This window comes from Fusarium phalaenopsidis (genome assembly GCF_050370095.1).
Source record: "Fusarium phalaenopsidis strain FUZ10S chromosome Unknown contig_32316, whole genome shotgun sequence".
NCBI lineage: Eukaryota > Fungi > Ascomycota > Sordariomycetes > Hypocreales > Nectriaceae > Fusarium > Fusarium phalaenopsidis.
The window spans coordinates 1,800,367-1,825,535 of record NW_028145399.1 but is presented as its reverse complement, the minus strand read 5'-3'; the positions used below and the strand labels follow the sequence as shown (position 1 = coordinate 1,825,535).

At 51.2% G+C, this 25,169-nt stretch overlaps 7 protein-coding genes and 1 non-coding gene across 8 annotated transcripts; 3 read left to right on the top strand and 5 right to left on the bottom strand.

Moving 5' to 3' along the window:
* Nucleotides 1–34: 34 nt before the first annotated feature.
* LRP88_12130 (major facilitator superfamily domain-containing protein) lies at nt 35–1,892 on the bottom strand (the record flags this gene model as incomplete). The annotated part of the gene is made up of 7 exons (XM_083248535.1): nt 35–271; nt 320–491; nt 547–749; nt 799–1,221; nt 1,270–1,556; nt 1,610–1,667; nt 1,719–1,892. The coding sequence occupies 7 exons, from the start codon at nt 1,890–1,892 to the stop codon at nt 35–37; spliced, it is 1,554 nt and encodes a 517-aa protein (XP_083095965.1).
* A 1,170-nt stretch (nt 1,893–3,062) lies between these two features.
* Nucleotides 3,063–6,792, top strand: LRP88_12129 (uncharacterized protein; the record flags this gene model as incomplete). Its single annotated transcript, XM_083248534.1, has 8 exons — nt 3,063–3,227; nt 3,281–3,561; nt 3,683–4,641; nt 4,690–5,138; nt 6,029–6,194; nt 6,251–6,271; nt 6,325–6,451; nt 6,507–6,792. The coding sequence occupies 8 exons, from the start codon at nt 3,063–3,065 to the stop codon at nt 6,790–6,792; spliced, it is 2,454 nt and encodes an 817-aa protein (XP_083095964.1).
* A 183-nt stretch (nt 6,793–6,975) lies between these two features.
* LRP88_12128 (Sodium/hydrogen exchanger family-domain-containing protein) lies at nt 6,976–8,774 on the bottom strand (the record flags this gene model as incomplete). Its single annotated transcript, XM_083248533.1, has 3 exons — nt 6,976–7,632; nt 7,680–8,485; nt 8,534–8,774. 3 exons carry the CDS (start codon nt 8,772–8,774, stop codon nt 6,976–6,978), a joined length of 1,704 nt encoding a protein of 567 aa, XP_083095963.1.
* Nucleotides 8,775–11,600: 2,826 nt separating this feature from the next.
* Nucleotides 11,601–12,911, bottom strand: LRP88_12127 (tyrosinase family protein; the record flags this gene model as incomplete). The annotated part of the gene is made up of 3 exons (XM_083248532.1): nt 11,601–12,341; nt 12,392–12,641; nt 12,691–12,911. The coding sequence occupies 3 exons, from the start codon at nt 12,909–12,911 to the stop codon at nt 11,601–11,603; spliced, it is 1,212 nt and encodes a 403-aa protein (XP_083095962.1).
* A 1,487-nt stretch (nt 12,912–14,398) lies between these two features.
* On the top strand, nt 14,399–15,734 carry LRP88_12126 (uncharacterized protein; the record flags this gene model as incomplete). Its single annotated transcript, XM_083248531.1, has 3 exons — nt 14,399–14,512; nt 14,643–14,930; nt 14,979–15,734. The coding sequence occupies 3 exons, from the start codon at nt 14,399–14,401 to the stop codon at nt 15,732–15,734; spliced, it is 1,158 nt and encodes a 385-aa protein (XP_083095961.1).
* An 845-nt stretch (nt 15,735–16,579) lies between these two features.
* LRP88_12125 (tryptophan synthase beta subunit-like PLP-dependent enzyme) lies at nt 16,580–18,508 on the bottom strand (the record flags this gene model as incomplete). Its single annotated transcript, XM_083248530.1, has 7 exons — nt 16,580–17,167; nt 17,226–17,586; nt 17,637–17,685; nt 17,744–17,834; nt 17,883–18,006; nt 18,072–18,264; nt 18,316–18,508. The coding sequence occupies 7 exons, from the start codon at nt 18,506–18,508 to the stop codon at nt 16,580–16,582; spliced, it is 1,599 nt and encodes a 532-aa protein (XP_083095960.1).
* Nucleotides 18,509–19,940: 1,432 nt separating this feature from the next.
* LRP88_12124 (major facilitator superfamily domain-containing protein) lies at nt 19,941–22,056 on the top strand (the record flags this gene model as incomplete). The annotated part of the gene is made up of 9 exons (XM_083248529.1): nt 19,941–20,090; nt 20,139–20,272; nt 20,322–20,571; nt 20,623–20,696; nt 20,853–21,052; nt 21,105–21,462; nt 21,512–21,577; nt 21,636–21,689; nt 21,741–22,056. The coding sequence occupies 9 exons, from the start codon at nt 19,941–19,943 to the stop codon at nt 22,054–22,056; spliced, it is 1,602 nt and encodes a 533-aa protein (XP_083095959.1).
* A 913-nt stretch (nt 22,057–22,969) lies between these two features.
* On the bottom strand, nt 22,970–23,051 carry LRP88_12123. Its single transcript has one exon. It is a non-coding gene; the product is annotated as a tRNA-Gly (tRNA).
* Nucleotides 23,052–25,169: the final 2,118 nt, after the last annotated feature.

Sequence of the window (25,169 nt, the reverse complement as noted above, 5' to 3'; positions counted from 1 at the left end):
TATTACGTGACATAGATATCTGACAGACTTCAAACTAATGCATATATCTCCAGGTCAACGCCTTGTCGCCCTTGGCTGAGAGTTCCTCAGGAGAGTATTGATTGTGCTCGCCTCGAGCCATCTTGCGCTCACGGCTCTTGTTGATGCGGTCGTAGCTCACAATGAGAACCAGAGCGGCAATGATACCAGCACTGATGAAGCCAAGTTCCAGACCGTGTCCTAGAATGTAGCGAGGACCATCCTTTTGTCGGTAAAAGTTTGCAGCCATGGCCTATAGAAGGTTAGTGACTGAAATCTTGTTGGGCATGTATAAACTTACACCTCCGAGGTTGCCGACTCCGATTTGAATAGCCATACCAACGCTTCGCTTGTAACTTCCTGCAAGGTTGTTGGCCAGCCAGGTGATGACGCCAGGGAAGGCTGGGTAGATGGCACAGGCCGCGATAAAGACACCGCCGTAGACGACCTTGGGGTTGCTGGTGGAAATACACCTGAGAGAGTGAGCTCTGGGCTTTGAATGTTCACGGGAAAACTCACATTGAGAACCCGACAATCATGATGCAGAGGAACACAACGATGAACGGGCTTCGCTTTCCAACTCGGTCTGACGTCCAAGCGACGATGACGGCAATGATTGCGGCTGTGATGTAGATGGGAACGGTCATGAGTTGAGAGTGGCTCGAGGTGTAGCCGAGGTTGCGAATGATCGTTGGGAGGAAGAGGCTGATGCCGTAGAGAGGGCACACAATCTGAAACCAGTTAGTTTAACCCATGATGAAAGGTAGAGCTGCCACGTACGCCCCAGTAGACAAAGATGTTGACCCAGATCTGCCAGTCCTTGAAAGCACTCCAAACATACTCCCACCTAAACTCATCCGTCTGCGCAACTCGCGTATGAGTACCCTCCTCCTCGCTCGTAGCCTGTCTCTGACCCTGATACTTGAGTCGAAAGACGACAAAGGCGCGCTCCTCCTCGGTCAGGAACTTTGCGGTTTCGGGGAAATCGTAGAGGGCGAAAAAGGCCCAGCAGGCGACGAGGACGGTAACGATGCCCTCGAGGATAAAGATCCAACGCCAGCCTTCGAGGCCGCCGACGCCGTCCATCTTGGCGATCGCAAAAGCGAGGAGACCGCTGAAGGCGCCGGCGATGGAGGCGGCTGAGAAGAAGAGGGCTTGGCGGAATTGGATCTCGTGTCGGCAGTACCACATGGTGAGATAGTACTAGAGAAATTAGCGGGTAAGATAGAGTTGACGAAGATGTAAACTCACTGCGACTCCAGGGAACAGACCGGCCTCTGTCAGTCCAAGAAAGATGCGAGCGACGAGAAGACCGTGGTAATTCTTGACGATACCCATGAGCGTCATCACAACGCCCCAAGCCACCATGATGGTGGGTAGCCAAACGCTGGGACGGAGCTTCTTGAGGAGGAGGTTCGAGGGCACCTCGAAGGCGGCGTAGGTGAAGAAGAAGACTGTGAGGCACCAGTTGTACTGGTCGGGCGTCATGTTGAGGTCCTCCTGGAGGCCCTCGATCTTGGCGTTTCCAATGTTTCCACCTGAAAGAGTGCGTTTTAGTGGTGAGCTGCGGTGTTGTTGGGAGTCGACTTACGGTCGAGGAAGGAGAGGAGGTAGAGAAGCGCAAGCATGGGGATCAACCGCATGTCCATCTGTAGACAAAAGTTAGCGGCTTGATGTTTGATACGACTGTAGAGACAGACCTTGCGAAGAATCTTCTTCTCATCGAGGTGCGAGAAGGAATCGAGCGTCGTGCCGGGCGCAGTAGCGAGTGCGCCGATATGGTCGACCTCGCCCTTTCGCGGATGGTCAGAGCTGTTACCCATCTCGGCCTCGACAAAGTCTGCCTTTTCGTTGGGAGGAGTGTAAGTAGCCATGATGGCAGCAAAAGAAGTCAAATGTCTGCTGTCAGGATGAGATCTGGCTGTAGAGATCCTGGATCTTGAATCCTTTCGAAAGATGGGATCAGGGTCTTAAGTACATCTTGAATCATACCCATGTCTTGTTTTTTCCCCATGTTTTTTCCCCGCAGCCCTTTTCAACGTCGTGCTGATCCGAGTTGATGAACAAAGCGTAAGCGGCTTGAGTATCCACTGACTCGGCAAAGGGAGCGGACAAGTTTGTGTTTTGCGGGGGAGGGCCAGGGGACGCTTGTCTCGAACAAGAAACTCGAACAAGCGAGTTGGCGATCTTCGTCTGTGGGGACCGGATCCGAGATGAGGTTTGTGTGAGTCAGGCGTGGGTGGCATCGTTTTGTCGCTTTTGTCAAGGGCTGCAAGGTTGGTTCGATGATGGCTTCACGTTGCATAGGAAGTGGGTTAGTTGATCCTTCGTCAAGTTGACTGCTGAGCTGGTATTTTTTGAGAAGACTGGAGATCTATTTACTATTTATCACTTTACAGTTGTCTTCTAGAAAAGAGGCAAAGTAGGTTCTGACGAGAAACAAAGCCAAAGACATAGCAACTCCCCAAATTGCGTCATGGACAGACAAAGGCTTTGTCGGCGATGCCTTGCCACAACCTCGAACTGGCTGGCGAGTCACGCCTCGGTTCCGATGATCCCTGCTGGCACATGGCGGGCGCACACTGGCAAAAAGCGCTTCGGAGTGCTCCGTAGTTAGTCTCAGAACCGGTTCCGGGCTTAAAATTGGAGTTTCTCTCTCTGGAGAAGCGTCCTTCATCTCTCACCTGTGTGGCGTCGTCTAAATAATCCCCAAGATCAAGGAAACGGGCCGTCAAAGCGGAACTCTTGGCTAGAGGTCAGCCATCAGCTAGGAGACGCTACTGCAAAGGAGGTCATGAACTGATGGATGCATCTTTGCTGTCCCCCGGACAAGATTACCCCGGTCTTTTTCATTACCCCAGAAAGGGGATCTGCATTACCCCGCATCTTGGACTCTCATATCTTTACAAGAGAGAGGCCCGGTTCCGTCTCTCTCTGCTGTCTCATCCCCACATGAATCCTTGAGCCTGAGATTGACCTCGCAGCAACATCCCTTCGGATCCGTCTCTCGCAGCCCCTGTTGACGCTCGCCGGTGGACCCGATCATGCCAGGCGGCCTCGTCACGCGCCGCACCCAGTTCTCCAGCTGCGACGAGTGTCGCCGATCGCGCGTTGCCTGCGACGCGGCCCAGAGCCGCAACGCCGCCGCTGGAGAAGCGCCCGCCTCTTGCACGCGGTGCCGCAACCGCCACAAATCATGTACCTTCAAGGTAATGCAGAGCTTAAATCACCACGTGAGAACATGTGCTTACCCCCGGGATAGTGGATCCAAGATGCCAAAGCGAGCGGCGGCGGCAGCTCTAGTGGAGCGAAGCGCAAGGGACGTCGCAGGATTGCATCTCACCCCTCAAGTGACACGTCGTCGACCCAGGGTAGCAGAGCTTCCGTGGGTAATGAGGGGTTTGCCCTCGGCTCTGAGCGCGGTGCTCACCGGGAGAGCCTGACAACCTCGGTGTTGTCGACTCCGTTTGTTGCGCCTTCGCCGACATACTCGACTATTACGGCGCAAAACACGGGCCTTCTTAGTGACGCCGACTCTAAGTGGTTGGAGACCTTGTATCGGGAAGGTTTTGAAGCTGTGTTTGGGTCATGGATGGGGAGATATAGCTGCCCCTTCTTGTGAGTGACCCTGCCTCGGCTCCGAGTATGGTGTTGACAGTCTCAGGTTTGGACATAACCTCGCCGACAAGTATGTCAGCATCTCGGATCTATGCTGCCATCTCGATGGATGCATGACTGATGCCGCTGCAAACAACGGGCAGTCGCCAGGGAGAGGGAGCCAGAGGCGTTGCTTGATCGAGCAGTCACTTCAGAGCACTATTGCCTCATTCTCTGCGCGATGGCTGCCCATTAGCTCTCGAACTGCGCTTTCAGAAAATGATTACCGTGTGCTTGTTCAGGCTCTCTGGAGGCATGCACGAAGAGACATGCTTAGAATCATCAACAGACCTTCCTATCGATCTATGCTATCACTGCTTCTGTTTGCCCTGACTCCGATTCCAGACGGAATCTCGGAGGAGGAAGAGGCTGATGGTATTTCGGGACAAGCTTGCGTCCACGCAGCTTTGCAGCAGATCCAAACTCTGAGGGCTCGACAAAAGAATCTCCAGTTCAGTGGCTCTAAGGTCTCTCCATCACTCAAGTCGCAAGGCATTGTCACAACACCAGAGTCGATCGAGACATCAGGCTTCATCAATGCCGAGAGCACTGCATACTGGGCCGCCTTGACGTTTGATACCTCGGCTTCCTTGACACTCAACTGTCGCCCACTGCTTTCTTCAGGCTTATTTGGATTCGAGTCTGAACTGCCGTGGCGGCTAGTCAGAACCTGTGCCAAAATGTTTGACGAGACTGCGCAGCATTGGAGTCGAGGAAGTTCTGATATGACGGACGAGAGAGCGAACCAGATCATCGCCGCAGGAGCATCTTGGAAGTTGTTGGGATGGAAGTTGACTGCCATCTTTAAAGAGGCTCTCCGAGATGGGCATGACGAGTCTGAAGTTCGCAAGGCCTACCTGGCTGTGGTGGACTCCATCAAGCAGTTTGGTACAGTCTATCGCCCGATGCTTGATGAGTGTCACAAGCGGATGCAGTTTCTCGGACAGCAAACCAAGCTCCGATGGTGTAAGTGCCTTCGGCTTCCAAAAATAGTGCACTTGTTGACTTGAACAGTTTCTCTCATGCTCCACTATCATCTTAGCATCCTGATGCTCGTCGACGTGATCGAGGTCACAGATCGCCATGACCTACTCGCCGATATAGCAGACATCAGCACAGACGCCGAGAACACTGTCATGAATACCTTGGCTTTTGGCCTGCACAATACTTTTACACTGAGGCGACCGCCGGACCCGGACACCCTTGGCCAAGAGGGAGCTCGCGAGACAACCTTTACGGTTCCGATCGTATCCATAGACCCCTATCCACACCATGCTGTTGCGGGTGTGCAGCTTCTACGGAAGGCTATCGATAGAGACTTTGGGGTTGGCAAGATAACGGATGAGACGTATCAAAGCTTGCTGTCCACGCTGGAGCGAACGCTGAAGCATCTTCCGCAGAGCTCCAAGTCTGTGCAGGCGGCTATTGCCAAGTTCTCTTCGGGAGCACAGGATGAAGCTGACGTCGAGAGGCGTTATTCAGCTGCGATTTTGGGCGTGCAATAAGTTGTAAGATACTGTAGTTCGCCACGAGCCAAGAATAATCTGCAAAAAGGATCAGCAAGGTTATGGTTGCCACATGCTGCATTACATCTTGATCTGAAAGCTCCAGGTGCATGTGTCTCTGAAACCAGATATCTGGAATAATGATATCATTTCAAGATTGCTGTTCCGCGGTGCGGAATACCCCCAACAGTCTTCTCCGAAAGGAGCAAATGCTCTGCAGATTGGCCTGCAATCCTGATTGACCAAACAAATCTCGGATCCGATGATGCTCGCGCTTTGAGTGGAGATGTTTGCCACTGCGGGTCGACGTAGCTAGATCGGATCCGACTTGGACTATAATATTGAATGACAACCACATGCGGAGTTTTTTGCTTTCTTTGGACAAGCATCTCAGTTTATTTTGTCTTTATTCTCACTTCCGATCTATCTTGAGTTTGATTATAGTCTCACATCCACTGACAACATGGTTCTCTCGGTAACACCAAAGACCTCGGTTACTCTGATCGGGGCGGGCACCCAGGGCAGGCGTCTTGCATTCATGGTATGAATATCACACTCAAAGACTTTATGAAACTGCAGGAACTTCTCCTGAACTATCGCTAACGAGGTCTCTGCAGTGGTCGAGTAGAGGGAACGACGTTCACCTCGTTGATGGCCAAGAAAGTCAACTCGAGGCCAGCCTGAAAGCCATCGACGGCTTCCGAAAAGACGCTGGAAAGAAAAGCGGCCCGTGGGGAAGGATCATCACACATTCACCAGAAACGCTACGCGAAGCACTCAGAACAGCGTGGCTTGTTGTAGAGGTGAGACAACTTGGCTGAAGATGGACATCTGAGCTGACTTGACAGTGTGTACCTGAGCAACTTGCCCTCAAGCAGAAGGTGATCGTGGAGCTGGATTCTCTGGCAGGAGAGGATACAATAATTGCTTCCAACTCTAGCAGCTACTCTTGTTCCGAGATTCTAGAGGGGATCACCCTGAAGAATGAACGCCGCTTTCTGAGCGCCCACTCCTGTAAGTGTCCACATATCCGGGGGGTGTGATATTGCTAACTTTAAAACCCTGTAAAGATTGGCCTCCTGAGACTCCAGGTGAGAAATTGGGTCTTTCCCTTGAATGCCGACTTTGATTAACACCCTTGCAGAGATTGAAATCATGGGCCATGAAACTACCAACCCCTCTTACATCCCTCTGATGATGGAGCAATGCAAGGCACATGGCTTTTCTCCCTTTGAAGTCAAGAGTCCATCCATGGGCTATATCTACAACCGGTAAGCTGAAACACTGTATCTTCCAAACGTATATAGACTGACCTTACTGTCATAGTATCTGGGCAGCCATCAAGAGGGAAGCCCTCCTCGCGGCATCAGAAGGTGTTGCAACTCCAGAAGAAATCGACGCCATGTTCAAGGGGGTTCTCAAGACACCAAAGGGTCCATTTGAGCAGATGGACGTGGTTGGCTTGGATGTTGTTTTGGACATCGAGCAACACTATGCTGATGCTCGGGGAGACATTCCCAGCGCACCTCGTGAGTATCTTCAAAAGTTCCTCCAAAACGGCCATCTGGGGGTAAAGAGCGGTCGCGGTTTCTATGATTACGGGTCATCGTAGAGGAGTTTGGTATTGAAAGGGAGAGATTGGTAGAGCTATTCAGGCGTTGAGGGTCTCTTGTTAGGTGGTCATGTTTTGCAGGTCATGGAAGGCTTAAACATCTATATGAGTAGAATACATGGCGTTTTCTCAACAAGGGGCATCTATCTACTTCCTTCATGCTAGTGATGTGCATGCAAACGCCTAGCTCACTCCCCAGGCCCCGAGAACATTCCGATTACCCTCGCCCCTTTTCTTCAGACTTCCAGCCTCCAACTGCTTTACTCTATTCACGAGAAGCCCAACGCAGATAGGTCCAATGACCGTGCAAAGGGAGATGGCCCAAGTCACGATAAGGAATAGCTCTGAGGGCTGACCATTTGGCGGGCGGCCAAATACTCCTTTGCTCTCTGCAAGTGCAGCAATCAGAAATCCGATCTCCCCTCGAGCAACCATGCCGAGACCGACGATGCATGCTGGATACAGGGACAGGGACCTTTCCGGCTTCGGTGTTGAATTGCGTAGTTCAGGAGAAACGGGACGGGTACTTGCGTCGACCAGTGCCTCCAAAGGCACGGCCTCTCGCTCCCCTATCGGATCCGATGCTGTCGTGAGATCCTGCCCGGCTGAGTTGGGGTCTGCGCACTGGGCTCCAGGGACAAGGGGCTTTGGATTTCGCTTGCACATGACGGCAAGCCTCTGCGCGATCTTTTGGAAGGGTCGAAGGGGGTTTGTAAAGGAAATCAACCAGATACCGCAGGCTAGCTTGCTAATAGTCATGAGAACTGTGTATATGATGCCTCGCCATGCCACAGGGCCAGAAAACAGCCTAGTGATGGGGACAGAAAAGCCAATGGATGCCTGTGCTGGTTAGCAGTTGTCCTCGAAGTTGGTCTTTGAGTGCATACAAAGAAGAAAGGCTTCAAGATATGCTCGACGGCAGTCTTGTAGTAGCGTTTATAGACGTCCATACCGGATCCGCCGTCCATCGCTAAGGGTAAGCTTGTTTGCACAAGGGCTTGATCCGTGGCGGTGTTATCACCACTCCGACTTCTCTCTTCGGGGCCCTCAGCTCCGGGAGAAGTGCTTGGTGCTCTGTCTGTGACATGAGGAACCTCAGAGTCCCACCAACTGATGGTTGCGCCAGCGATGTATGCCGCTAGGAGGCTCGAGGTGCCTGCAAAGGTGGCACCCACGACAAGACCAAGAAGGAGGGCTGTGTGGATGACAAACGCAGTCTGTCTCAGCCTGAGTAGCTGGGCTACCTTTCCAGAGGGGTGTGCCTCACGGAAAGCGTTGAGCTTGGCAGTGACAGGCATCACCACGAATCTGCCAAGGAGAGGCATAAGAGCTGCAAAGGCGAGGGATACCATGACGGGTCTGACAACAGTGACGGCATCAAACGAATCTCCTCCCAGATTTGAAATGACCTGAACCATGATCAGACCTACCACATCATCCATCATGGCGGCACTTGTCAAGACGACGCCAAGCCTTGTTGTTGAGAGGCCACTGGTGCCTAGGATGGTGAATGTGGTGCCCAGGCTTGTTGAGCAGAGAGCAGCGCCTGCAGCAAAAGCCTGCAGTAGGGATGCATTGAACATGGACTTTAAAGCGAAGGATAAACTGATGGGTAGAAGGATGCCGGTAACAGCGACGCCAGACGAGAGGCCAATATTGGCCTTCAGTGATTTGAACGAGGTTGCTAAACCACCTACTCTGGGTTAGCAGACAAGCCGTAAATTCATTGCATATCTCCTACCCTCATATACAATAAGAATAAGTCCAAGATATCCCAGCTGCATGACAGCATCCTCAACTTCACGAGAGAGCCATTTCGCACCAGGAGTACCCCAAGCAATGCCAAGAGCAACCTGACCGATAAGGCCACAATACGCGATCTTGTCTAGACCATAGTTGAGCAAGTTCAACAAAAGAAGAAATCCAGAAAGGATGGAGATGACGGTGATGGAAGGTTCGTGATACGAGAGCGAAGACTGCATCGTGATGGTGCGAAAAGTCGCAGTTTTGGGATCGACGATCGCGTGCAACGAAAAGCCTCATTTCGGATTCTGGATTCTCCGCTCCGTCTGGGCATTTTGGGTGCCTGACGTAACAAATCATCAAGGACGCGATGGATGTGACAATCGTTTTTTGCTTGTTACTTATTTATTGTCGATATTGTAGTTTTCGGGTGTGTAACTCCTATTCCTGATTGGAGAAATTGGGGTGTTTACACACACGCGTTATGTGGAGGCAACGTCTGCGAGGGAAATTATGCAGCCATGCTTTTGCCGCCCGTCAAGTGGAAATAAAGATGAAGTTCTTGTTTAAATTAGATCTAAGGAGTTAACTTGATATGAAAGAAACGTGAGAACTGTAACAAGAAACTGGTCCACAGCATTGCAAAGTCAGCTGAGTTTAGTATCCCTAGGTATGGGACTAGCCTTAAGACCATGCTGTGGATCACCACAAACAAGAACCGATTGCCAAAAGAGAGGATAACACACCAATAATTCTATCAGATGATCTATATAACTGTCACAGAGCATATTGATATTGCGGCATTGGGTTTTGAGCCAGGAGACCAGCCGCATCGCCTACCCTACAGTGCAAAGAATGATTGACGAGATAAAAAAGAGTACAGCGACGAGGTATGTAGTCAAGTCGATCTTACCATAAATTAAGTTTACTATTAAGGAGAGCCTTTCTGAGTAACCTTGTTAGAACACATGTGAACAAGTAGTGTGGGAAGTTGCTAGAGGTTGTCAAGACTAGGAAATCATTACAAAGCAAGATGTCTCCTAGCATTTGGGAGACTACAAACGATCAAGTGCGTCTCTATAGCCCCTCTTGATATTGAAACAAACACTATTTTTGCTTGTTCTCATTATTCATCACCGTCACACTTCCCATCCCTTACCTAAGGAGAGTGAGCACAGTAGCAAAAGGCACATCGCACTTCACAAATCACGGCGCCAAGATCCTGCCGTAAAACACCTACCAAAGTCTTATAAGAGGAGTATGCTATATTCACCAACTGAGTTGCAAACTCTAATTTGATCCATGGCCGAGACTGACGGCAATGTTGCAGCCAAGAATGCACAGCTTGTTGGAGTTCCTGGAAACCACCTTCTACTTCAAAACTTGTGATTGATAACGTACACAGTTGACCTGAAATTCGCCGAAAGAGGTTACTAGGACCCATGTATCACGATGCAGCACTGTAACGCTTCTGCTACCTCTAAACGGCGATGACGTGTATCCCTGGCCATATCTACCCGAGGAGCCCAGGGGTATTGATCCGCCCCGGTTGGATGCCTACAAACTCTATCGACCGGAAGATTTACCTTGAGTAAACACCGCTTACCTACTCTGTACATACGAGTACGATTGAGGAAACAGAACGGGTAGACCGAGGGTATAACTTTATCCTCGGGAACATGCACTACCCAAACAAGCATATAACCCGCGGCATTAAGCTTGTCCTCTCACCTGAAGGGATAATGCATTTAAACACGCACTAACCCATTAAACGACATTTCATCCCCAGTCCCGTTCCGACTTTGCCGCACCAAGCGCGGGCATTTTACTTCAGCTGGTCAGTGCTCGCTTGAGGCGCCGGGTCTGTGTGAGGCGATTCCGGTCGCGGGCTAGAGTGCTAGCGTTGGAGCGGACTCGAGTGTTAGCGTTGGTGTTTGGACGAGATGATGGGATGCGGCTGAGATGAGGGGGACCTGGCACTAGAACACGCTAGAAATGATTGACCAGGAACGTGAACAGAGGACTCAACTGAGAGCCTTTATCTGTGCAGCATGTTGGCTCTGGAGGAAGTGAGCTTGAGTGAGAAATAAGCGCGAGTCAGAAGTCACACCACTTTGCCACTCTGCAGCCAACATGAACTAACCCCAGCGTCAACGGCCTGTCAAGCGATAATGTGGCTTGCTCCTGGCTCATCTTGGCCGTCAGCAAGCAGAAATACGCCTAAATACGCTTGCTTCTCGTTACTGCTTACTCCGTTCCTCGGACCCCCGTTGTTACTGTTCCATCCCGTCCATGCCGAGGCAGCTGTCATGACCCGTCATTTCCACGTGCTTGGGAGAGCTTACAGTGGTTCATCCCTTCTTCGCCTGCATTTCCTCCATCTCACAAAACCGTTCTCCACTGGCATGGGCCGTATCCACGGTCATCCGGGGGTCGTTACGATTGACCCCTGTACAGTACCCTCCCATGGCCCTGATATGGAAGGTCGACAGATCCAGACCTCGTCCGTGTAGTATCCATGACACCCAGATGAGACGTACGACCATGCCAGGCATGGGGACGCACTGCTCAGGAGAGACCACTGGATCTAGATAGCACAGCGTTGCATCGAACTCTGGATCTAGGAAAGCGCTGCTCTATCTTGTAACCCCTGACCAGACCCAGAGTAACTCTGCAGTATCCCTGCTGCATCTCCCTCGCTTGGTCAGCGCCTTGGTGAGAAATCGGAGGCACCACCTGCGCTAGGACATTTTCCGGCCCTTGCCGCAATCTTGGCGAGCAGGTCGATACGATGGCGCAAGAAGCGAGATGGAGTTTGTATGCGGCTGAGACTGGAGGATTTACAGGTACAGTTCCCTGCTTCGCTTCCAAGTTTGCTAACTACTGGTGGGGATGATTAACGGCTACAGATGGATCAAGTTGTTGATTGACGAGTTAAAAGGTGTAATATTGTGGCTCTCTAGATACTTGAGACTAATACAATAGACGATGCCGACTCGGGCTGAAGAAGATGAACACGTGCTATATACAATGACTCTCGCTTACACGCTCGCTCACTCGCTCGCTTACAAGTAGACGTAGCAGAAAGGACCAGACAGGGTGCTCATCAGGTCCTTGATCTGGCGGGACTCGCCAGCCCAGCCAAAGTTGACATAGTCCTCAAAGGTGGTAGCGTTGCTGGCAGGGATGTCAAGGAAGGTGTTTGTGCCCATGAGGGCAGACTTGCCGTACTGGCGCTCCTTGGGGTCCAGCATCTGCCAGATCCACCACACGCGGTCGATCATGGAGTGGTGCAGGTAGAATGCAGGGTCGCCGGGGGAGGTGAAGACGTCGTTGCCGGGGTCGCCTCCAAGGGAGTAGTGGCCGCCGCCGTGGATGCCGATGTCTCCGGAGCCGGGGACGCCCTGCATCTGCATCTGGAAGTCGTAGGCGTTCTTGGGCTGGAGGATGTTGCGGAGGATGGACGTGGCGTTGGCGTACCGTCTGTTGACGGCGTCACCCAGGTCGCGCTTCAGGCAACGGGGGTTGTACTCGAGGGGGTTGGGTCGGGCTTCGACCACGCCGCCGGGGAGGTCCAGGGCTGCGGGTCCGAGGTTGACCTTCATGTCCTTGAAGGGACCCGACTTGACGCAGCCGCCGCCGTTGCCGGTCGGGAGGTAGACCGGGGGCAGGCCGCTGGAGGCTCCGAGGATGACGTCGGGGCGGTCGGGGATGTACTCGCCGTCGCCCGACATGGAGTACTCGCTGCCATCAAAGATGGAAGACTTGGAGAGGCCAGTGATGGCAGTGAGGGCCCAGTCCCAGTACTACTGAACGTTAGTAAGATTGCATCTACAAGTGTGATGTGGTTACTTACAGGCTGGGTGCCCTTGTATCCGCACTCATTTCGAAGAGCCTCCTCGTACAACCAGGTAAAGTACCGATGCCAGACCAAGAAATTTCCAGTGTAGTGGATGATCTGGGTCTGGTCGACGTGGGTGGCTACCCAGTCGTCGAACCGAGTCTTTGCGCCGGAAGCGAAAGACGCGGGAGTCTTGGCGGGCTTGGACTGGAGGCACTTGACGGCGTTGATGTAAGCCTTCTTCTCGTTCTTGGAGAAGGTGTTCCTGTTATTGTTAGTACACACAAGTTGGAATAGAGTGATTGGAGACTCACCATTCCCTTCGCACACGGACGTTGCTCCAGTTGCAAGTGCTTCCACGCTTGGCCTGTGTCTCGACAAACTCCTGCGCATTCTCATACGCAGAGGCAGCGAGGTCCTTGATCTCGTCAATGTTTGTCACCTCGGGGGCAGACGAGGCAATGGTGGTAGCCTGGGGGGCAGCCAAAACGCCGGCGGCGTTGAGGGCCAGGAAAGAGACGAATCCGGCGCGCATGGTGGGCAACGTTCAATCAATGCGAGGCAAATAGCCGACAAGGATGAGGCACTTGAATGGAGTTGAGCGTGGTAGTATTGCAGAGAGGCGCGGATGCAAGAGGGGATATATACTGCAGATTTTTAGGCCAAGCGCATAAGGAGGGCCCCTACGAAGGCATTGCATTGTCTTTGAATTTCCGTCCTTTGAGTGATTTCATCCCCGAGGACAAGGGCCGCTGTTCCCGAGAGCAACGTCGGCGGAGACGCGATGAAAGGCAAAGAGACGGGATTTCCAAGTCGGCGCATTTCACCGGCAGGGAAGATACAGGTTAGAAAGGTTGGACCAGGGGGGGACCTAGGCATCGACTTCCGTGGCAGGGGAGCGGGCCATCAGGTACCCTACCATAGATCCCGATTCGAAAATCTGGAGTCTGCCGTCCAGGGTGGTTGGTGTGTGCAAGCGGCGCAGCAAGGGGTCCCAGTGGGCCATGTCAGGGGAAGCGTGCGGCGTGGTTTTGCTGGCAGGAGGAGCGAGTCATTGGATCGACTGTTTGATAAGCTGTTATAGGATCATGTTGCTGCTGTTGGTTGAAGAGCAGTTTGATGTTGAACAACGTCTGTCCCTACTGTTCAGCCCTCTGAGGATGACGCCGGTCGAGGGATTAACGGGTGGCGCGTTGTGCCCCGCGCCCTAGAGGGATCCTCCTGAAGTAGCAGGGATTCTGATGGAGACCGTCCACTGGCGCATTGACACCAGGCCTTGCTTTGCTTAGCGATGCTGCTAGGTATGGTTGGAATGATGATCCGGAAGCGTTCCGTGCCCGCAGTGGATTTTGCTTTTTCTAATCAAGCCCGAAGGATCAGACAGTGTCATTCCTGACTCGAGTTGTCTCTGCTTGAATATCGATCCTTTTGTGACAGCGCAAGGAATTCGTTCCAATCTCTCGGGAGCAAGTGTTGGTCGACCAACAGATTTTAGATATAAAAAGCATCAAGCCCCAAGATGAAATGACCTGCATGCATACAATGCCGTCGACTGATTCCGGCGTCTGAGGTACTGCCGGATCTTACGACAGGCGCACAGAACCCCCTTGATCTTGGGTGTGCGCCCCCTCTCGTACGATTCACCTGGACCGTCATAGTAGCAGTGTTAATGATGGCCACCTCACTGTAGCTGCACTGTATAGAGCATTTCCCAGGTGCGGCTCAAACCTTCGGTTCCGCCGTGGCGTTTCTGGAAGCAGCTTAGACACAAACCGGTCATGCCCACCTCGGCGGTCGTGCAGGGCATTGCAACTCTGTCGGTGGCCAGATTTCATCTGGCAGGTAAGACAAAGGGTCAAGGCCCTTCTCCTCTATTCCCCCCTGTCAAACCCGTCTTGCTGGAAACTCCACGTGGTTCTCCTCCTTCCTGCGCGTGAGTTCTTTTTCTCCTCATCACCCTCCCCCCTCCCCTCGTCGCGCCGCGGCTCTTGTCGTGCCAACGTTTCTCTACATGTTTTCACAATGGATCTGCCACCAGTTCCCTCGAATCCAAAGGAGAATGGAGTAAAAGACATTCTCGCGGCGACCGTCTTCATCATCACATTATCGACAATCACCGTCTTGGCTCGTTTATACGTGAGACTCTTGGTCATTCGGAATACAGGCTGGGATGTGAGTCTGCAGCCCCTCCACCCGCATTCCCCCCCATCTGGAGTTTCTTTTTACTTTTCTTCCTGCAGATGGTGACTGACTTTACGTGTTGTAGGATTGGTTCATGGTATTATCTCTCGCCTTGGCTTGGGCAGGTCAGGGCGTCATCTTTGGACAGCTGAGCCACGGTGCTGGAAGACACAAAGGCGATGTTGATCCGGATGTCTACATGATCGGCATGAAGCTCAACTTTATAAGCCAGCCCATCTTTCTCGTAGCCATCTGCGTCGTCAAGTTGTCCGTAGGCTGTGCCCTGATGCGCATCGCCTCGACCAAGTTCTACCGTTACCTGATCGTGTCCATCATGGGCTTCATGGCCTTTTACACCATTGGATGTTTCTTTGTACGCCCAACACTCCATTCCATCGGAGTGTATTGCTAACAGTAACAGACCATCATGTTCCAATGCACGGATATCCGCATCCTCTGGGACCCGAGCATAAAGGCGACCTGCTGGTCCCAGTCGACGCTCCAAGGCCTTTCATACACAAACTCTGCCCTCAACATCATCACCGATCTTCTCTTCGCCATCGTCATCCCCACGCCCATGCTCTGGAAGCTCAACGTTCATTTCCGCACCCGAGTCACCCTCCTCGGCATCCTGGGCCTCGGTGTCTTTGCCTGCGCTGCCGCGTTTGTGAAGCTGGGCTACATTACAAACTACGGCAAGCTGGGTGACTGGCTCTGGGACTCTCGAAACATTACCATCTGGACATGTCTGGAACTCAACGTCGGCATCATTGCTGGTAGTCTTCCCTGTCTGCGACCCATCTTTAGACGCTTCCTCGGCAGCACCTACGGCAAGAGCTCGAGAAAGACGCCGACTACTGGAGCCACCAACTACGGTCGTGGTACGCTCCGTAGTGGGAACAACTGGCATACCCTGTCGAGCGGTCGAAGGGGTGACGATGAGACGAGCAGCCAAAAGGCCATCAACACCGGTGTCATGGAGTATGAGCTCCGCGACCGGATAGCCACGCCAGCTGGCATCACAAACAAGACAACAATCTTGACCGACGTTGATGCCAGGTCGAGCGATGAGAGCGTGGATCGACTTGGCCAGGGCCAGCGGTACCCTCCAGGTATCACCAAGACGACGACAATGACGGTCGAGGTGATGAAGTCGGATTCATCGTCGTCTCGATGAGATATTATACCCTTTAATCACTTCTTCTTTGTATCTTATAACTTTCTTGCCCTAGTGTCCGTCATAGTTAGATGTGCTGGGTTATCAACGGCGCACGTCTAGACGGAATGGCTTGTATTTGGAGCCTATTGATGGTATATACCCTTCAACCTCAATAGGTCCATTCTGTTGAATATTTTCATAGTCTTCTGGCAATTGGGTTATGGTTTATGAGATAGAACCATAATGATGAATGGAATGAAGATACCCAGTTACCTACCTTTAATTTCTTATTGAATCGTCTATAGTCCCTGAGTGGTCTAATATATGATGTGATTAGGCTGCTGTTGATTTGGTGACGCCGTGAAAAGACATCATCGGCCACAACGACAAAGAGTGCAGGTATTGAACTGTGAACAGGTCTTCTTACTCACAGTAACGCAATCCTATATCTTGTAGCCTTACATACCATTACTAGCTCATACTGCTCAATAGATTTTGGTGTTCATTCAATTAATGTTGGCCAAGTCAGCTTACTCTCATACAGTGGAGCTAATCTCAACTTGCACATGAAGAATACATGGCACATCTGGATACTATAACCTCCTCTGGGGCAGGTCATCTATTAACAAAGTGATCTGGGAGTGGGTGCAACACAGTGAAAGGACTATGTCATGGTTGGTTCGAAATGTATGCTATACATCATGCAAAAAAAGAAATATCATATCTATCTCATGCTTGTCATCTACCATGTCTACTGTCGTAGTCCAACCACCCAAATATTCTTTCCAGGGTATTCGTATCATTCCCATCTACCATTCTAGCCCTTATGAATACCAGTCCTTCTCAAAATCTTCCAGGCCTTCTCAAAGCGAAACTGGAGCAGACTGAATCCCATAAGTCTCTTGACTCAGCTCCATCCACGGCGAGGTCTCACGACTTTCATCCAGAGTAACCTGACTCGAACTCTGCCGCATCTTGCTCAACGCTGTGAAACCCCCTCTTATGCTGTCAGCCTCATAATCCTTGGCCCTCAGAACGCTGGTCGCGACACGAGCGCTGTCTCCGTCGTAGCATGTAAGCAGTATTCGTTTGTCCTGGAGGAGAGCCTTGAGCTCTTGGCTTGGGGCTTTGAATGTGGCTTCGAGTCTTTGCCACAGAGATTCGAGGATCTTTGCGTCTGAGAACGGACTTGGCGTAGACTGCTGGGTGAAGGGCATGTTGACGGAGCCTGGGAGATGGAAGGCTCCAAAGTCGTCTGGCTGCCGGAGGTCGATGACCAAAGCGTCTTGTCGAGAGCGCAACATGTTCTGAAGTTCAAAGGCGCCCATCGATCCGCTTTTGGGATCAGAGAGAACCATATCAAGTAGGGCACCTCTGTCAATGTCAAAGAAGGCGTCGAGTGCCTCTGAAGCTGGTCTTTCCCACTTTTCGTCGTATCGGTAGAGGTCAACCTTTAGGAGATCCTGCTTCGAGTTAGCTAAATTCAATCTAATGGACCTTGATACACACCTCATTCTTGATAGTTGGAAAGTAGCTGTCGCCAAGCTTGTCAAAATACTCATTAATGTACTGATACGGCAAGTCGCAGCACAAGAACACGCAGTGAACGGTGCCATCTGGTCCAGCCAGCTCGGAAAGTGTGCCTTCGGCCTTTCGTTTCTCGAGGAACTGGTAAAGGCCTCTGAGGTTGAACCCAGACGAAGGACCGGACACAATGCCCTGTCGGCAGAGGTCAAGTGACAAGGAAAAGGAGTTGTGAGAATCAACTTCTTCGATGTGGTCGATGGCCTGTTTCCAGGGGAACTCGACAGGTGCCATGAGGGCGAATGATCGTGGGCCGGGGACTCTGTCACCTGGCGCGGTGCATACTCTGTGAAACAGTGAGCTTAACTTGTATCCTTGATAGGTACATGTACATACCCTAATCGATAGACAGAAGGCTTGGCTTCTTTGAAATAAGTACCTAGTCCTGTCATAGTTCCTAGTCTTGTTAGTAGTTGCTAAGGGCATCTCAATATCAAACCTACCTGACGTGCCCATTCCAGCGCAGATCACGTTGATTTCTGGGAGCTGCTTGGAAATTTGAGGTCCAGTCCACCTGATGTGAGCATTCCAGTTCTGGCTCCGAGTTAGTATTGCCCACAATGTAAAGCCTTTTCAACTCACCAAGTCGTTCTCGTACTGGTTGGGGTTAATGACAGAGTCTGACTCATGAGCCAATCTCTGTGCTGCTCTGATACCACCACGCTCATCAATGGGCTCTGGCTGAGACGGACCACCAAAGAGTGTTCTATGAGATGTGAGCAAGTCGACATTTACCAGTGGTTCCGAAGATGTAACGGGATAGAAACTCACATGTCAATACCGAAAAACTGCATGAGTCGTAGCTTTGCTGCGCTTGTCTTGTTGCTCAGGAATGCCCTCACGTCGTCGATGTCGTGAATTGCGCGGGATATCAATGACATGGACAGCACAGTTGAGCCAGAGCTGTATTCAACCACCGTCTTTGTCTGTCCAGGCACCACGCATTTTTGCAAGAGGTTGAGAGCTAACAGTGTTGGCAAAGTAGAAAAACAGATGGAGGAGCTGGAAACGGTACCTGGCATGGCTTTCACGTTGTTTGCGGGATGCATCGTCATCATCTTGGCGTAGATGCGGACTCCATCTTCACGGAAGGGGTTCAAGCAGTCGGTGATTTCGACGAGAGGGAGTGGGGGCGACGATTCTGGGTCGAAATATTGCTTGATAGAGTCGGGTCCTTTGTACACGTTGAGGGGATTTGGGCTCGCCATGGTGAAAAGCTGTTGTTGTCTATGGCTTGAGACTAAGACCTCGGATAATGTCTAGAACAGAGAAAGAAGAGAGACAAGCACCACTATATATATGGAAAATCTCAGCACTATAGAGTAGTACGAAGCTCCTCTTTTTCACACAGATTCTCTCAGGTTGCAGTGAAAATCGCTCGGTGTCTGCATACAAGCGTGGGATGTCTGGCAATGAACAACACACTTCCCTTGGAACGAGCCTCTTGTATGCCAATCAGAACATGAACGGCCCACCACCCGACATTTTCGGCGCTAAGATCATCGTCGTTCAACGGGTAACGGAGGTGGATGCGTTGGTCAGGCCGGGCAGAGGAAGAATGGGGGTTACGGTTCCTTTGTTCAAGAGAGACTGGCAAGATCGGCGGCTCTATTTCTTGTCTCTAGACTTGGTGGTTTCACTAGTTAGGCTCTCGGCTCTATTTGGAAGTAACCTTGTTCAGAGAAGCAGCCCAAAGAGTCATGATTGCTTCAGTTGACGACGTCTTGGGGAAGCACAAGCGGGTGGTGACACGATGGCTGGTTGCCCATCAAGGTGGGCGCAGCCAGGATAAAAAGCCTACGCATCATAAGCATAAGAATTAGGCGAGACACAAGTCGTGGGATGACGGGAATATTCCTTGAGTGTGCATAATGATTTGCAATGCATGGGCTCTCGTGCAACATGGCTTAATAAGTCCCACGGCGTCAAAGCTACCCCTGCCCCTGTCCGACCCTGATAGTTAAGGGGATCTAGGTGGAGTTTGACGCAATGATGGGCCCGGTTTAATGGTTCTAGACGGGACCTTGATGGACAAGAGGGCGAAAAATGCTGAGTGGCTGGTTTTCTTGGCATGATTTGCAGTCTTGCATCGTGAGCTTCAAGTTGTGAGAGAAGCTGAGACGAGAGTGAAAATCAAAAGATCAAACATCATGTCAATGAGCATGTTGATTGCGTATTCTCTCAAATGGGCTCAAATAGCTTGAACTATATCTTGACGGCGCAATTAGACTTCCATAATGACACCCTAGCCTCCTCCGATCCTCGGGGATCTGCGACGTCGCTAGTTTGCCAATTTCAAAGTAGCGAATGTCTGACGGGAATGCAACTCCCTGGTCCATACAAGGACCCTGTCATGACATCGCTATAAGACGGGAACGCACGGTAGTTGCCCGGTAGTTGAAGCGGTGTGTTTTGTCCTCGACCAAACGGGTTTTGTCCCTCAGCCAAACGGGTTCTCGTCATCATGTCGATCATCTAAGCAAGCCTGCGAAATAGGAGGATGCATCAAGTTTGAGCCGAGGGGTTTGGCATCAAGGTACCTCCGTGCGTCCCTTGCTTCCGCCTCTCGAATAAAGGTCTTGCAGCTGCTCCAACGCCTCAATCGACCCCAAGACGTTTCTCATCACGACTTCAGATACAATGACAGACCGTGAACCGAATCAAACGGCTGTCATGAGCCATAGCCTGGGCTCGACCAGGACGATTGCCGTTGATGGAGGCTCCGATGACGGAAAGACTCACCAGTTCAATGAGCAGACCAACTATGTGCCCAAAAGAGCCATCATAACGGTGATATATCTTGATTCTATCGATTTGGACTCGAATTGACTTATTTAGATTTTTCTGGCGTGCGCGAGCGTCGATCTGTTGGCTCTCATGGACCAGACCATGCTGGCGACCAGCTTGTACATCATTGGAAACGCCTTGGGCTCAACAGCCGAAGTCTCATGGATAGCAAGCGGTTATTTCATGTGAGTATCTTCACTTGCCCATCACATACAAACCTAACAGCCGCCATAGCACATCGACTGTCGGACAACTGATGTACGGACGACTGTCCGACATTTGGTCCCGCAAGATTATCCTCCTGATAGGCCTGGCAATCTTCTTTGTTGGCTCCCTGGCCTCATCCCTTGCCCAGTCTGTGCTTCAGCTCACCATATTCCGTGCCTTCACCGGTATCGGAGGAGGCGGTCTGATGACAGTCGCCCAGCTAATCGTCAGCGACGTCGTGCCTCTGCGGGAGAGGGGGAAATACCAGGGCATCCTGGTAAGCGAAAACATGATGTCTTTTTGGATTAAAGCTGATGGTTGTGTCTAGGGTGCTGTTGTGGCCATTGCCAACGGTGTTGGTCCCGTCATTGGTGGTGCGCTCTCTTCAAAGTCTGAAGATTCGTGGCGTTGGATCTTTCGCATGCAGCTGCCGCTGACGTTGTTCACTACTTGTTGCGTCTTGTTTTCTATGCCCTTGAAGAAGGTGGAGGGAGACTGGAGATTGTTTGTGGACATCGCCCCTGAAGATCGAGCGAGTGTTTTGCTGATGTAGAACAGGAAGCTCAAAGCTGTCGATTTCTTGGGCATCTTCCTCGCCCTGGCTGGAATGACTGTTGTCATTCTGGGCCTAACCTGGGGAGGTAATGAATATTCCTGGAACTCAGCTCAGGTCATAACCACGTTAGTGGTTGGCACGGCAGTCTCAGTGGCCTTTATCCTGTGGCAATGGAAAGGCCCTCGATATCCCCTGATCCCCTGTGAGTGTTCTGAGGGTTGTTTTTGAGACTGCTTCTCTAACGTTCAGACTAGTGCACATCTTCAAATCCAAGATCGTCAACGGGGCCTGCTTGACCATGGCCATCAACGGCTGGAACTTTGTCATGCAGGTCTACTACGTGCCCTCGTTCTACCAGCTGGTGTACGGCTACTCGGCCACCAAAGCGGGTGCGATGCTGCTACCCATCACTCTCTTGCAAACCCTAAGCAGCACTCTTTCTGGCCTGGTTGTGCACTGGGTAGGCCGCTACCGTGAGTGTATTCTCTTTGGTTGGCTGTGCTGGGCTGTTGGGCTTGGCTTGATGTCGACTCTTGATGAGAACACGGGAGTTGGTAAGCAGATTGGATATTCTATCCTCATTGGAGTGGGGGTTGGAAATACTCTTCAGCCGTAAGTTTGTCTCACCACGACAGGTTTCCGAAACTGACCAAGACTACAGTGCTCTTATTGCCACGCAGGCCGGCGTCGAGAGGCGCGACATGGCTGTTGTTACATCATTTAGAAAGTGAGTGACGCCGTGAGAATGCTCACTTTTCGTCGACTATGCTAATCATGTCTGACAGTTTCGTGAGAAACTTGGGGGCGACACTGGGCCTTGCAGTCTGCGGCACAGTTCTGTATGAAGATCCTCAGTCTGATGGTTGATCTTGGCTAACATGGCATCACAGAAATAATATTCTCGCCAATTCTCTCTCCGTATTGGACCTTGACAGCAAAGAGTCCAAGACACTTATAGGTAACCCTCAAACATTCCTGGACGCCGTCTCGTCAAGCGAGGCCGAGAGGATCCGCTCTGTCCTTATTCCCGCGTACAGAAAGGGGTTTAGGGTCATCTTCCTTATCGGGGCTTCTGTGGCTGCCCTTGCCTTTGTCCTGGCCTTTGTACTCATGCCTCAAGTCGACCTTGCGAGACCAGATGACGCTAAGCTGAAGGAGGAAGGGCGCAGGGCATACGAGGAGAAACGCAATAAGAGCGCCGCGTAGTACAATGCCTCTGACGGAGTGGCGAGAGAATGGTTACCACGTGGCTGTTCGGTAGACGGCGTCTTCAAGAGTGAGGTGACGGATGGCAAGACTGGTATTTGAAAATTTGAGCGTTTTAATAGAGGCAAGAAAAATGGGAGGTAAAGGAATGGGAATTGAGGCGTTATCAATAGAGTAGAGTTGAGCTAGAAACAGAACTAGAAGGTCACAATGAGATACTGGAACGTCATCCCGTAGCTTCTGGAACTGTGGCTTCTCAGCCTCGATGTGGACTTTCTTTCGATCGTCTCACCTGGGACGATTCAGACACCCTAGTACCGGAAAAAAAAAAAATCAAATCTGCAAGGTCCATCTTGATGCGAACAGTCCATTGCTCCAGGGGGTACGCCCAGAGGTGCTCGCTGTTGGATACCTACAAGTCGACCTCGTGGGTAATACCATCTGTTTTCAAGGTAATTTTGAATTTTAGAACTCGATATGGAGGATTGTGGCTCTGTGGTTAATAGATGGAGTTCATAGTAGAGAATGATAAGGCTGGATCCAATGGCAGCACGGTGAAGTGGTGGGAGTTGAATGTGATTTTCAAAATGAATAAACCCTGAAGCGATCTTTTTGCATTAGACATGGAGATCCCTGATACGTTGTCCTCTTAAGTATGAAAGCAAACGTACGGATCTGGTTGTTATAATACTCTATCCAATGTTGTCTGGTATTGGTGCTTTGAAGAGCTGATAGGTTGAGCATAGCAGGAATTCTGACATAGACAGTCTATTCACCCACATAAAAAATAAGCTCCTTGCATCCCCTTGAACCTTCCCCGGGGGTTGAGTTGATGGCCACAGACAGAGTGATCAGTCAACAGCAAAAAGATGCCAACAGGACAAAAAAGAAGCTGCCCAGAGGCTCTATGCAATGCGTAATCTGGGAATCGAACCCAGGGCTCCCCGACGCTGCTCGAATGGCAACGGAGAATTTTACCACTAAACCAATTACGCTGTGGTTGTTTGATGCTTTTCCCGGTGGCGAGATAGCCCCCATCAAGGCCATAATGGTGTTGCAACGAGGCCTTGATTTTCTACGTGGCAAGCTCTTGTTTAGAGCTAATTCTATAAGTTACCTTCCCAGCCATTAAAATTGGTTGCGAGTTGTCGGGACAGAAGAAGAAGGTTGCGGCGTTGACCGCTAGTGAAACTAGTAGACCCTCCGCTGCTTCACGAGAACGGGCTGGATTTCCGCGTAAGAAGTCTCTTTTTATATCTATATAAAAACGAATGTCTGTTCAAGGTTCGTGATGAGATACCATAATCTGTGTGTGTGTGTATGTGTGTGTGTCTCTCTCTCTCTCTGTGTGTTGCTGCTAATGCCCCATACTGACGCCCCCCACCAGCAGAGTAAAGAAGTAAAGCGACACATATTAACCTTGACACTCTTTATACGGCTTACATAAGATCTTTCTCATGATTATGTCTTTTCTTCTTCTAGAATTCCCGAGGGTTAATTCAACTAATAGTCAATGTTGGCTCTCCTGCAACTTTGATCTACTGAAGCCACCCCCTAAGGTTATCAAAAGCCTATCAAGCAGGATACCCATCGGATGTATTTTGAATTCACCCTGTTGAATATCACATACGCAACGTTCGATGACATCTTGATGGAGGTGGCAATGACGAAAGGTCGACCCATACGAGGGAATCACCAACTACAGACGATGATTCGACCATTTGGCCGAGGGTCAGAAAAATCAAGACGATTAATTCGTTTGAACCTATAATGCGGGTTTTGACAGCCAACGGCGGCATGTCATAAACCAAAAACAACTCTTTGTAGCATTTTCTTTCGAAACACCGGCAGAAGAGCCGAACAAGACGCCAAAACTCGGCGACACAACTTGACTTCTTCCTCGGAGAACTCAACACATCTTCCTCCACAGCTCTAGAAGAAGCTAAACCGCGATAAGCCTGACCCGAGGGGGGCATTGCGAATGTGGTGCGCCGCAGTTCTTCGATTCGTCCCGAGAAATCTTATCGCCACGCTAGGCTTGCAGCTCAAACCATTTCCGGATAGTTTTCACTTCGGTTAGAGGAATCCCAGATCCTTGGGATTTCCTATCTGATGATTAATCAGGTGGGTGGCGCTCAGGTTGTTCTACGGGTAGGGATGTGGGAGTCTGGAACTGCCGAACTGGTGTTATCGTTGGAAGCCTTGAGAAGGTGGAGGGAAGCCCATTGTACCTGCTATTTATCAGGATAAAGTTTACAAAAGGGGGAGATAAAGAGTATGCGCCAAGCTACTATTTATGAACAGAAGCAGATTCTTGCCCAGACCAGAGAAACTCTCCTCTCTGCTTCGGGTAGACAAGAATCACCCAGACGTCTTTGATATCGACATTGCCCTTGTTCCCTCAAAGCGTAGCGCCATGATCACCATCCAGCCCCCATAGACCATTCCCAAGGTTCCGTGTTCCTGCATGTGACGTCCAGCTTCAGCCGCTCACGGACCGCTAGCTATAAAGCGACGCGGACTAGGCTGTCAAATATTGACAGGCTCGGCTGCGGGGAGCGCTCCCGGTGTGGAATGGTGGCACCGGCTTAGCTGAAAAGGTTGACGTAGGCTCAGCCTCCATTGTCAAAGTGTGAGCGACGCTTCAGCTTGGACCAATGGTTTGCCAGGGTCTGCGCCAGGTGTACCTTTGCGGGAATTTGACAAGGGCTCTTGGAGGTTGGCTCTTTGACCTCCTCTTGATCGTCTCTCAATAACTTGTGGGTGCTAATGCAAATATCAGGCTATGAGTGTCTCTTCCGAAACCTCTCGGCAACGGATAGGGGAATGGTGAATCACAGATGAAACTCGGCAAGACATTCCAAAGTCGATCAACGGCCACAACCTCGTCGTTCGCGTCCGGGAGCTTTGTCCTCTTCCGAGCGCTCGGGCGCGATGCAACTCTCAGCCACAGGCTGGGCAAACACGTCGGGAACGGCATAGCTGGGCTCAGCCTGTCTCAGAGTTTGGCGCTATCACAATGACCTCCCGCAACTCAATCCCCTCCTGAGCAGGGGGGCTCTAGATTTGGCAACCGAGTCGGCGATTGAGAGGCGGTTGGGGGGCAACAGGAC